The 12,979-nt window shown below is 52.7% G+C and overlaps 1 protein-coding gene across 1 annotated transcript in view; it reads left to right on the forward strand.

The window, feature by feature from the left end:
* Nucleotides 1–10,708, forward strand: part of CCDC88C (coiled-coil domain containing 88C) — a 129,600-nt gene extending 118,892 nt beyond the window's left edge. The window contains exons 27-30 of the mRNA XM_079912138.1: nt 1,400–1,468; nt 3,912–3,980; nt 4,762–5,051; nt 8,387–10,708. Of these exons, the coding sequence (XP_079768264.1) occupies nt 1,400–1,468; nt 3,912–3,980; nt 4,762–5,051; nt 8,387–9,385 (1,427 nt within the window). The 3' untranslated portion in view covers nt 9,386–10,708. The remainder of the gene's footprint in view (nt 1–1,399; nt 1,469–3,911; nt 3,981–4,761; nt 5,052–8,386) is intronic.
* Nucleotides 10,709–12,979: the final 2,271 nt, after the last annotated feature.

A 12,979-nucleotide genomic window follows, 5' to 3' on the forward strand; every position in this document is an offset into this window, starting at 1 on the left:
CATTTTTTTTTTGGTTCCTTGTTTATACTTCCAGTGTTTCTTTTTGCAAAAATAAACAAAATAATGCACCTTGTTTTTTTTTCGTTTAGCCATATATCTTGGAGATCTTCCTCATTCTTTTTAAGAGGCGCATAATAATTAAAATGGTGGTATGACAGTTCATTCAACCAACCAGTCCCCAGAGTTTATTCCTAGAGGTAGAATTGCTGGGTCAAAGGACAAATACAGATATGTTTTTCCTAAATAAGATTCCATATTTTTTAAAAGTTTTCCAGAAAATTCTGATATTAGCCAGGTTTAACTACCAATAGCCTACATATCACTAACCATGTTATACTGTAGTAATCAAGGCAGCAGGTTTTCATTAAGCCACTACTTTGAGTTGGGCATTAGGGCAGAATTCAAAATGTAGGATTCTCCTGCCTTCAGTGAGTTAAAAAAAGGAGTCGTCCCGCCCTCATCTCCAGGAGACAAAACCTGCAAAGGAAGCAATTAGATCATACCTAACTTTTTTAAAAAAATTTTTTATTGGAGTAGAGTTGATTTACGATGTGTATTCCTTTCTGCTCTACAGCAAAGTGAATCAGTTATACATATACATATATCCACTCTTTTTTAGATTTTTTTTCCCATGTAGGTCATTACAAAGTATTGAGAAGAGTTCCCTGTGCTCTACAGCAGGTCCTTATTAGTTAACCTATTTTATGTATAGTAGTGTATACATCATACCTAACTTTGGGTGTATCTCACTGCCAGAACTTTTATAATAGGAACTGGGGACAGGGTGGAAACCCTCTTGCCGTTTGGTGGGACCCAGGGTCTACTGTCAGAGAGAAGTTAGCAGGCTTGAGGCAGAGGGCATCTGAATCCCTCAGGGAAAGGGCAGTTGACGGGTGGCCTGTGCTTCCAGGTCTATCTCGGGTGAGGAGCTGCGGCGGCAGGGCTGTTTCCAGGGAGTCAGCCTCTCCCCTCAGGTGCTGGATTCTCTCCTCTGCCTTCCTCCCGCCTCCTGAAGACAACTGTGGTCTCCAGACCAGAACTGCTGGCACGGCTTGGCCTTGGAGGTTGGGAGGCGCTCCCCAGGGCCCTGAATACTCGCCTCCTTTTGCTGTGTAATCCTTTGGCCAGATCACTGCTTTAGTCTTCAAGTCCCTGTCACTGCACAGGCGGAAATGGGATTTGAAGTTAAATCTAACAGGAGTCGGGAGTGAGGGCCGTGCCAGCAGGAGGAGTAGGGGGAGGGATGGAAGAGGCACGTCCACGCGTCCCTCCCTCGCCTCCAAGGGCTTGGCGCTGCCGTGGCTCAGGTGCCAGTCAGAGGTGGCCGTCCGGCACAGGACCCCGTGTTTTCCTGTGGATGTTCCGGGACCCGTGTATCATCACCTTATTTTCACCACAGGCTATAATTCTGATGACAGCCTCTGCGAACCGTCCCTGGAGCTCGAGTTCGCTCCCCACAGGCAGTACGGTGAGTGGTCAGTGCGATGCCCCCTTCCTCTTGGGTTCTCAGTCTTGTTCTTATCAACAGTGCTTTTCGGGCTTCCCTGGTGGCGCAGTGGTTGAGAGTCCGCCTGCCGATGCAGGGGACACGGGTTCGTGCCCCGGTCCGGAAAGATCCCACATGCCGCGGAGCGGCTGGGCGCGTGAGCCATGGCCGCTGAGCCTGCGCGTCCGGAGCCTGTGCTCCGCAACGGGAGAGGCCACAGCAGTGAGAGGCCCGCGTACCGCAAAAACAAACAGTGCTTTTCCTTTAAGCTAAGTCCTGTATGGAAGTCCAACACACAAAACAGGTGAAAGTGAAGTTGTTGTATGAAGTGGGAATGGGGGCGTCCACAGTTCCTCCAGGCTCCTTCCTTGCCCTCCCCAGGGCCTGAGCATGTGACTTCTGCTTACATACCTCCAGTGACGGGGAAGTCACTACGTATCAAGCATCCCACTTCTGGAGAGTTTAATTCCTTTTGCTTTAAAGCACCCCTGTTTGCCAGGAAGTTCTGGTGACCCACACAGGGAGTGTTGATTTCAGGAAGATCTCTCACTGTCCTCACTTGGATTTTAGTTGCCCAGAGTGGCTCCAAGTTATATTTAGTCTTAGAAATTGTTAGAAGCACTTGCCGTTTGATTCAGGCATATTGTAAATTTAGGCAGAAGGGAAACCAAGAATTATACCAACCTCCTCAAAAATTATAAACAGCTTTGGGTTTTTCTTAAAGTTTTGCAAAAAAAAAAAAAGTCATAGGGTTGGAAGGTAATTCTTAAAAAAAAAAAAGTTTACATTGAATTCAGTTTATTTCTGATCGACAATAAGGGTTATCGCTACCCTATCCATTGTCTTAAAAGTATTATGATACAAATACAGATATTTCCAATTGACATGAGTAAAGACAGGCTCTGTGATGAAACAGTTTGACACAGGGCGCCCTTATGTCTTTACAGTGAGTGGTGGATAACACAACAGCAGGGATCTCCTGCAACATTTGGTAAACCTGAGTAGCCCAATCTATGCTTGTCAGCTGACCAAAAGGGTTTTCTTCCTAAGTATTCTGATTCCTTGAGCTCTTATCGGGAAAAAGAAGGGAAAGGGGTTTTTGATGCAATGCTTAGATAAACAAAAGTGCTTTGGGGTCCCATTGATTTGTATCACAATTTTAGTGAAACTTATTTCCTTTTTAACGAGGGATGTACTTTTTTTCATTTCAAATATTCCCTCTCAAAGAGAGGACTTATTCTGCTTTTATATCATGCAGGAAAACCATGTATTTTTTGGCTCGTCCCCAAACCCCGTTTGCTAGTGAGTGTTTTCCAGATGCCTTCTATTTGCAGAGAACACATCAGCACGTGGGAACTGGGTGCCCTAAAGACCCAGAAAAACAAAAGCAAACTTGCAGGCAGGAGGGGAGGTAGCTTGTAAGTAGTACGTCTCCAGTTCTCAGTGCAGTCAACACCAGCTGTGTGCTGGGAGGATGCAGAGATGACAGAAACACAGTCCCCGTCCCCCAGGGGTTCATGGTCCAGCAGGACAAACACTGACACAGGGCAGGCTGATGAGGGCCGTGATGCTGAGTGCTGCTGGCAGAGGGGACCGGGAGAGGTACCCTGCAGGCCTTGAAGACCCGGCCTGCCCTGTGCCGTGTGGGCGGGGTCCCTCCCTGGACCTGGTTATTCACCCTGGGATCCAAGAGTCGCCACCGCAGACCTGCTCAGGCACAGACAGCAGCCGGGAGGGCTGCTTCCCTCCAGCATTTGTCACCGTAAAGGTCAGGTTTTCCCTTTGGGGCAGATGTGAATTTGACATGGATGAGCCGAAGGACAGCAAACAGCTGGGAAAAGCAAATGCCCCCTCTCCTGCTGAGGGTCCCATTCCCGGGATCAGGGAGCTGAAGCCACCTGCACACGGTACACACTCCCTTTCACACACATAACACACGTGTGCACACACTGCCGTTTCCTGGCTCCCGCCCTCACCGAGCTACACTGTCATGGTCTAGGCAGGAGATTTTCACACGTGTTCCAGAAAGCTCTGTGCAGTAATGGGGGTGGGCATCCCCACCCCAACTCTTGGCTCACCCAGAGCAGCCGGGTTTTTTTGTCTGCTTTTTCAGTTCTGCATGAGGTTTTCCTCGTTAACAAAATTGTTTTAAGCCACAGCCCTAGACCTAATAAAAAAAAAATATATATATATATATATATATATATACACCATAGGCTGTCATTTCTGGACAGTCTACTGGGTGCCACGCCTGGCGCTCAGGGAAGTTAGCTGTCCTCGGGGGAGAGCACAGAGGATCCCGACGCTCGTCCTTCCTGGGGGCGCTCAGCTTCACTTCGGCACAGAGTTGCTTTGTTCCATAGTTTTTCTCGGATTAGATGGTTTACCATCGGCCTTTAGGTTATATGTTGGCGTTTCCTTTCAGCGTCCCGGCCGGGGAGCTTGGAGAGCAGTAGAAATGCGTCCAGCGACAGCTCACCTCTTAACCTGAAAGGTGAGCCGGCCTTTCCTTCTGGGCACTTTGCAGTGTATGTGGATCTCTGACTCTGGGCTTATAGTATACTTGTAATTTTAAAAAGACAGTTCCCGAGATCCTCCACGATTCCTAGGCCCCGTCACGCGGTTGCAAGTGAAGGCCCGGGGTTTGGATGGATTGGGGTTCACATCCCTTCACCCCTTCTGACAGGCTCTGGGCACCTGGGAGAGTCACCCATCCTCTGAATCCGAGTTACTTCATCTGTAGAATGGAGAGAGTGACGCTAGTTGCATTCCACTGTGGTCAGAGGACATAGTGGATGGCTTTGATTCTTTTTAAGTTTTATTTTACGGTGCAGAATACGGTCCGTCTTAATGAATGTTTCCTGCACATCTGAAAAGAATGTGTTTGCTGTCCCAAGACCATAAACCCTTACGCAAATCTTTTCACTTCTCAGAGTCCACATGACCAGCCTCTAAAGAACACCTGGCACGAAGCAGGTGCTAAGTAAACCTTTAACTATGTGAACAGACAGGACCTAATGAGTGCGGTGCCTTATAGCTCCTAACAATGGAAACTTTAGCAGAAGCTTTTCCACTTTTATCTCAAGTTACTTTGTTCTGAATTCTAAGCATTCCAGAGTGTTCTTAACATCCAAAATCCCAGCCTGGGAGAAGTGCGCCCTGGGTTCTCAGGCAGCATCCTCTCTGTCTTAAGTGAGCTGGGGGCAGCAGAGAGCCCCCTGGAGACAGAGAGGGGGACTCACGTGTGTTCTCTGTGTCGCCCGCCCCGACCCCAGGTTCCTCCGACCAGCTCCACGGCAGGTCCGAGAGCTTCAGCAGCGAAGACCTGATCCCCAGTAGGGACACAGCCACTCTGCCGCGGGATGCCAGCACCCCGGGGCGCACTGCCCTCAGCCGCCATGAGTACCCCCCACCCCGGAACGGGCCTCTCCCCCAAGAGGGTGCCCGGAAGAGGGGCGCAGCCCAGCCCCATGGCGGGGTGCGGCCCTGCTCAGCCTCCCCGAGCAGTGAGATGGTCACCCTGGAGGAGTTCCTGGAGGAGAGCAACCGGGGCTCCCCTTCCTCCGTGAGTGGCCCAGGGCTCAAAGGGACACAGCGAATCCCTCTTCCTTTGCTATCTCCCAAACTGGGACAGTAGGCAGAAACCGTGGCAGCAAAGTCCCAGAAAGGGATGGGGCGGGGGTGCGTGGCCTAGGTGCAGGGCTGCTTGGGTGGGGAGCAAACCCGCGAGCCAGCAGATCCCTGGGTGCCAGCAGCCAGCCCCAGACCTCGGAGGCTGTTTCTCCGTCTGTGAAGTGAGTGGGCAGAACGTGGTGCCGGCATGGAGGGCAGGGGTGCTGTGCGCCCCCCGCTGGGAGCTTCTCAAGAAAAGAGTGACCGGCCCCCCACTCACGGAGTTAGCATCTCACTAGGTTTTGTGGCAGAGCTCGGAATGCCCACTTCCCCTGAGCCTTCACCAGCAGAGATCAACCAGTTTTTTCTATAAAGGGCCAGATAGTAAATATTTTAGGCTTCCCAGTCCAGACGGTCTCTGCTGCAACTACTCGACTCTGCCGCTCTGGCGGGAAAGCAGCCGCAGACCATCTGTCAATGAGTGGGCGTGGCCGCGTTCCAGTAAAACTTTACTTATGGACATTGACATTTGAATTTCATATCATTTTCACATGTCCCAAAAGACCGTTCTATAAAAAAAAATTTTTTTCAATCATTTAAAAATGTAAAAGCGATTCTTAGCTCGCAGGCCATACATAAATGGACAGCAAGCTGGACCTGGCCCGGGGCTCCAGTTTGCTGACCTCTGCTCTGCAGCTCTAACCCCCAAACATCACCTGTATTAGGATTCCCTCCGCTGTCACCTTTCCAGCGTCTCCATTTAGCTTTTCTGAAGCTGCATGTCTGTCTTTTACATACTCTGTCTAAATTCAGTCCCATGAGCTATTGGGTTATTCAACAGATGACACATATAGTGTCTTGCACTTGAGACCTTTTAAGGTTTAATGCTTCAGTGATTCTCTCTCATTTACCTTAAACAAATACAGTCGAACTTTCTCTAGCCCTATAGTAAACTCTGTGGCCCACATTAATGGGTCACAGTGACACAGAACACAAAATATTTGTTTGGGAGGTATTTATTGAGCAGCTCCCGTGTGTGAGGAAGTATGCATGGTGCCTGCGCTAAAAAAACAAAGCAAACCAGTTACTGGGCAAACTTCTATCGCATACTTGCTAGGTGCTCGGTCTTGTGGTTGTCTGTGTATCAGGCACTTACTGTGTGTTAGAAGCTGGAGAACCCAAAGTGGGAAAGACAGAAAACCTGCCCTCCAGAAGTTTACGGTCTGATGCAGTGGGTCTTAAACTCCAGTGTGCATCGGACTTGCTTGGCAGAACACAAGCTGGACCCCAGAGTTCCTGAGATTTTGCATCTCTGTGAAGTTCCCAGACGACGCTCTCACTGTCAGCGTGGGTCCAGGCATCACGCACTGAGAATCACTGATCTAGTGGAATAAACAAGAACGTCCAGAAATCAGGGGTGCCTGCAACTGGATGGTTCCTCTTCTTAGTCCTTTTCTGATTATGTGCCGGTCCCCGTGAGTTTCCTTTCTCTGGGCAGAGCTCAGGGGGTGGGTCCTAAGCAAGGCTCAGGGCCCCTCCGCACTCAGCTCAGACCTGCCCAGATACTCACCGCTGCTTATCTGTCCCTGCTGGAAGCTGATGCTCACCCTCTGAGAGCCACCCGTCCTCTCCCCCTCTGCCCAGGTGCTCACCCCCATGGCCCCACCTGGCACCCCTACCCTCCTCTGAGCAGGCCTGGAGAAGCCACCCATGCCCCCCTTCCCCAAGCACTGATGATGCTGGGGGGAGGGGGTGTCACAAGATGGGCTCCCTGGGTGGCCCTGAAGGTGGGGGTTAAAGAAGTTAGAAGTGTGCAGAAAGGGACCAGGAGGTGCTGAAAACAGCTGCAGAGTCTGACAGCCACGGGTTCTAATCACCAATCTGCCACTCTCTAGATGTCTATCTATGACCTCAGTTTTCTTATATATTAAATATTATTTTAATACAACCTTAAGCAACCCTTACAAGGGTTGCTTTCAAAATTAAACTAAGTTTTTTGCGATTATACCCCTGGTTCCTAGCACAGCACCTGGCCTGCGGGAAGCACTTGATAAATGGTTCTGGTCCATATTGATGACCCAGGGTCTTACTGCAAACACATGCCAAGAGTGAGGCTTCAAACTATCCTGAAACCACAAGACTGCACCTCTGTCAAGTTGAGCATCCAGATGTTGTCAGGGGCCAGGAGTTGTCGGCAAGTGGCTCCTGAGCTGCTGACCTGTCCTGCGGACTGATGCCCCCTGACAGGTCACAGCGGGCTGGGGTCTCGTTGCAGCAGCTCTCGGCCCCCGATCTCATCGCTGATGCGGACTCAATTCCCCGCGTTTTGCAGCGTCGGCCTCAGGAGAACCCTCCGCTTGCCTCGTCTAGGCTGTGAGGTGTTGGCAGAAGGCTGAAGTGAGCCTGAACACGGCCATCGAGCTTGGCCCCTGGCGGCTCTTCCTGTCCCCACGATGGTGGCAAACGACACCAGTTCCCTGGCCAGGGGAAGCCCAGCCAGGTGGCAGCTGCTTGAGGGGGACAGTCTAGAGGGCTGGGCCACCTCCCTCTTCTCCTGGATGGTCGACCTTTCTGGTTACCACCGCCCTCCCCCTGCCCCTTGTGCCTCCTTTCCCCCTTACTTCTCACATTAGGAGAAACATCTGGGAGGCAGTGAGGGTCCTGAGTGTGGTTGATTCTGGCTTTTTGGGAGCTGGTCTTGTTTCTCTTCCTCTCTGCGGCCCACAGTAAAGCCCTTGCAGTGCGTCTGAGCCTGGTGGGCTGACAGAGAAGGTCCGGTCCTGCCGGTCAGCTTTCTGCCCCTTGCTCTGCTTGGTGAAGAAATGGGAACCAAGTTGAAACAGTTGGCCTGACCCTTCCATAAAGTGGATGAGCCTTGTGGGAAGTCATTTCCTCTCTGGACCTGCTTTCTTACTTGTAAAGTTAAGGGGCTACTTGGGAATTCCCAGGCGGTCCAGTGGTTAGGAGTCTGCGCTTCCACTGCAGGGGGCACAGGTTCGATCCCTGGTCGGAGAACCAAGATCCCACGTGCCACAAAGCGCAGCCAAAAAAAGAAAGAAAACAGTTAGGGGGCTACTGAGTGGCATCTGGGTCCTCTCCCTGACGAGCCATGTATTGTCCCAACCCCTGACCAGAGCAGTGTGTATGGTGGGGAAGTTAGGCCTTCAACAGGCCGAGCGGGAAACTTCAGTCCTGGCCATGTGGGTGGCACAGGGGACATCCTGGGTGGGAGGAGGGGTCTCCAAGGCCTCTCTGGCCCTCACTCAGTTCTTGCTCTCTTCCCTGTAGGATGCTCCCAGTTGCAGGGATGACCTGCTAAGTGACTATTTTAGAAAGGCCAGTGATCTCCCGGCCATCGGAGGCCAGCCAGGCCCACCTACCAGGAAAGAAGGGGCCAAGATGCCCACCAGCTTCGTGGCCCCCACCATCAAGATGCCCGTCACCACCTCCGAGGGGAAGCCGCTGAAGCCCGGGCAGTACGTGAAGCCGAACTTCAGACCCGCTGAGGCCGAGGCCTTGCCCAGCGCCCCCCAGAGGCAGGCCCAGCTGCCCCAGAGCCTGTCCCTGGGCAGACTCCGGCAGGCCGCGATGCCCCCCGCTTCCCACACGCCCACTGGCCGGAGTGCATCCCTGAGCCGGGCCTTCAGCCTGGCCTCCGCCGACCTCCTCCGGGCCAGCGGGCCAGAGGCCTGCAAACAGGAGCCAGGGGCTCCCGAGGCCTCGGCGGGCAGAGACACAGGCAGCCACAGCCTGCAGGGCTCCACACCTCCCAGCTCCCACAGCCTGACCCGGGAGCGGACCCCGCTTGTGGGAAAGGCTGGCGGCCCCTGTCAGGGCCCCGGCCCCCGAAGCCGGCCACTGGACGCGAGGCGCTTCTCTCTGGCTCCGCCGAAGGAGGAGAGGCCAGCTCCCCTGCAGCAGTCCGCCACGTCCCCAGCCATCGCCGCTGGAGGTGGCAGTGGCAGCAACTCCCAGCTACAGCACTGCTCACCTGCTGCAGCCCCGGCTGCCAGGACTAAGCCCCAAGCTTCCCCGCACTCGGGAGAGGTGGCCACCATCGCCCCCGTCCGGGCGGGGTTCAGCCCCTCCGAGGGGGACGGGGTCCCGGGGCAGGGCTACAGCGAGGGCCTCCCTGCCAAGGGCCCAGGCAGGTCTCCCGACCTGGCTCCCCATGGCAGCCGGGCCTCCGAGGACTTCAGTCGTGGGAGCAGCTCGAAGAGCACGCCGGCATCCCCTGAGCCGGCTGGGGACCAGCAGACCGTGTGGTACGAGTACGGCTGCGTGTGACTTGGCTCCTGGACCGGCAGCTCCTAAACCTTAAAGCTACTGACGCACCTGCTCATCATGATGGCCTTTCTCCGTCTGCCTGTGGTGCCAGGAAAGGGCTTTACAATGAGGAAAGGGTTCCCGTGCGTTTCTTCTGTTTGTTTTGTTACTAAAACACCGTGCCAAGCCCTGAGAGGGTTGCACCCTCCCCCCGGTGTGTAACGTGTCTTCTGTACCTGTAGCCTCCAGCAACTGGTATCTTTTGAACAAATCCACTTTGGCATGGGGACACTCAGAACACAGTGACAAACTGACCCCAAAGCAGACACTATTTGAGCGCGCCCCTGTAGAACACTCGTTTGCAACTTGCTGACCTCCACTGAAGTGCGTGTGTATGTGGGCGTGTGCGCACGCACATACACTCACAGGACTGAGCCCTGGTGGCTCTGGAAACTCTACTCCCCTCCCAAAAGCCATTTGATCCTAGGGGAAGCCCCCACTGGCCAAACTACAAAGATCTGGAGGCCCTTGGGTGGCCCTTGGGTGGACCCCAGAGGCAGGCTCGCTGTTGAAAACCAGACGCACTGCGGTGCCATTGCTGGGGTCCCAAGCGCTTCCCTTCACCCTAGAGCCAAAGCGGCCTTCCAGGCAGGCGGCGGTAGCCTCGGGTGTTTACCTCCCCGCTGCAGCCAGCTCCTGGGCCCTGCAGGGTGGGCTCCGAGGCCACAGGGCCACCTGCCTTCCCTGACGTGCTTTTCTACAAACACTGGATCTGCTGGGCCTGGGGGGCCGGGCAGAGAGAAGCCCACCCAGCAAGTGTGCACAGCATACAGAGGGGAGGCGTGTACAGGAGTGAGGTGCGCCTCGGTTTATAACGTGGCTGCAGTGTCCCCACTTCCCTGTCTCAGGTGAGATGTTGATTTATTATTGCTGAGTAACTTCTCGTGGTAGAAACCAAATTTCTTTTAATATATTACATATGTATGTACACACTCATGTGAAATATATGTACTTTGAGGGGATCTATTTATGTTCCATGGGGAGTCATTCTTTCCTATCAGGAATCTCACCTGCTGCTTTGTGTATTTGGTCAGATTCCTGGCACGTTTTGTTTCCTGTTTAGTAAAGGTGCTCTTCCAGGGATGCACTAAACCTGATTTTTTTTTTTTGTAAGATTTTTTTTTTCCCTTTGATTCAATATAAGAAAGAAATGGGAAGCTAAGATCAAATTTACGAGTGCTTCGGGTTGTGTGTTAAATAGCCATTCATTCTGGAACACAAGGACAATTGTAATAAAAGGACATGGAACAGTACTGAGTCCTAGTTTCCTCACTGCACATTACAGCAGCATTGACTGGGCTCTGGGGGCTCAGGGTCCCCGCCTCAGCACCCGTCACTGGAATCCACAGCTCCCTTGGCTGCTAGGTCGTCAGAGAATGTGGAGGGCAAGGTGTTTCTCTTTACAGCAGCTTTTTTCCAGACTTGGATTTATTTTAACTTAGTGTAAATTGAATCCTGTTTTGCTATGGGATTTGTGTCATGGCAGGAGCTCAGCTTAAAGTAGTCCGTTGGATTTTCCCAAGGCTACTCTACTAGGACGTGCCAGACCTGGAATTTAAGCCTCGGGGGCCTCAGATCGGAGGCTGATGGAGGGAGGGAAGGAGGAGGGAAGGCAGGCATATAAATACCCACACATGTCGAAATCTTTCTTCTAGTAGATTTCTGTCCAGCTGCTGCCTCAGCGTCTCCTTTGCTTTCTCACCAGACTTTTTCGAGAGGGTCTCCTCTTGTCTCCTCACCCGTTCTTTCCCGAGCCTCTGCCATCTGGGTGTCTCACCACTCAGCAGAGATCCTGCAGCATATGAACGGCGGCCACCTTGCAGGCTTCATTCCCTGTGGCCTTTGCAGCATTTGACCCCTGGCCAGTCTCCCCTGGGAACTCCCAGTCTCTGCCTCGTGATTCTCCCCCTTGTGGGATGGCTCTAAAGCCCTCAGACTTGCCGGCCCCTCGTTCATTCACTCATTCCTCCCACAGACAGTCATTGGAAGCGTCCTGTTGGCCAAGTCCTAGGTTGCGCCTTCGAGACCTCTCCCTCCTTGCACCCCCCCGGGGCTGGTCCCACCCTGCTCCCGGAATACCGACTGCCCCTCAGAGCCCCTGCCTGGACGACAGGCTTCCTCAACTCCTCTCCCTGGCTTCTCCAGCGACACCAGCCGTCGCACAATCACAGATGCCTGTGATGCGGGCCTCATCCCTCCTCTCTTCACATCCCATGTTTTATAGGTCACATCCTGGACCTGAGAAGGTGTCTGGAATCTGGCCCCCCTTGTCTTAGCCAGCCGTTCTCATCCTAGGTCACACACATACCCTTGACCCTGGGTTTTGGTAGTAGCCTGCCAACCAGTTTGCCTGCCTCAGACAGCTCAGCCCTCATGGTACCTCAGGAGGTTCACCCAGGTGACCTCCACACCTGCCACACCCATCCCTTTGTGGCTTGGTCCTTTGGCTCACCTCAAGGCACACCCAGACCTCTTATCACTCCCTTCTCTGCCCCAGACAAGCTCATACACATCCAACAACTTTCATTACAATCTGCTCCCAGAGGCTCCAGATGCATCTCCAACCCCAGCCTCTCCCCGGAACCTCCAGATCTGGTTCCAGCTCGGATGTCCCGAGACACCACCAATGCAAGGTTCTCAACATGCAGTTCCCCGTCCTCCCCCCCATCTCGTCCCTCGAGATAGTGTTTGACGTCCCCCACCCTCCTCCCCATGCCCTATCCATCACTCCACCAGCTCCAATTCTGACACCTCACTCGCCTACACAGCCAACTCCAGGCAATGGTCCCGGGCAGTACCCCGGGGTCCTGTTACTGAGGCGGGCAGCCCAGATCATGCCCCTTCTGAGCTCCCAGGCCCCACCTTCTCTGCACCGGCCTGGGAGACACATGCCCAGTGTCTGGGAAATACCCAGCTGGCCACTGGATATTTGTGCTCACAGCTCAGCAGTGAGTTCTGCCTGCAGGGAGATTTGGGATCATCTGTGAGACAAGAGGGGCTCACCCTGCAGAGAACATGAAAGCGAGAAAATTAGAACGCATAGGACAAACCTTACGAGGCACCAGTCAACATTAAACATCCAGCCAAAATGTTTATCAACCACCCTGGGGGAGGGAATCCACACACACACACACACACACACACACACACGTATTTACGGATGTAAAAGATCGTGACACAGAATAGATAATACTTTTTATTGTAAAATCCATACAGCCGATTGATTCTCTTAGAATGCTCTCACTGATTTTTGCCAAACTTGTGTATTTATAGCCAACCTATTCTTGCAACTGACGAACGAGTGTAGTTCCAGTGTGAATGTTGGTTGATTTTTTTTTATGTTAGCAAGTAAGATGAAACTGAAACAAGCCAGAGATGTATATCGGAACTTCACTCATCTGTTGATGTGAGTGACTGCTCAGTCAGGTAGCAGTTTCTGATTGCTGGCCAAATTTCCTCAGTTTTTTGTGCTGTTCACATTGTAATGGCTTAGAGACACAGCACACTTTCTTTTTTAAACTAAACACATAGTTTACAGGCTGGAATATTCACCGA

This window comes from Stenella coeruleoalba (genome assembly GCF_951394435.1).
Source record: "Stenella coeruleoalba genome assembly, chromosome: 2".
NCBI classification, from domain to species: domain Eukaryota; kingdom Metazoa; phylum Chordata; class Mammalia; order Artiodactyla; family Delphinidae; genus Stenella; species Stenella coeruleoalba.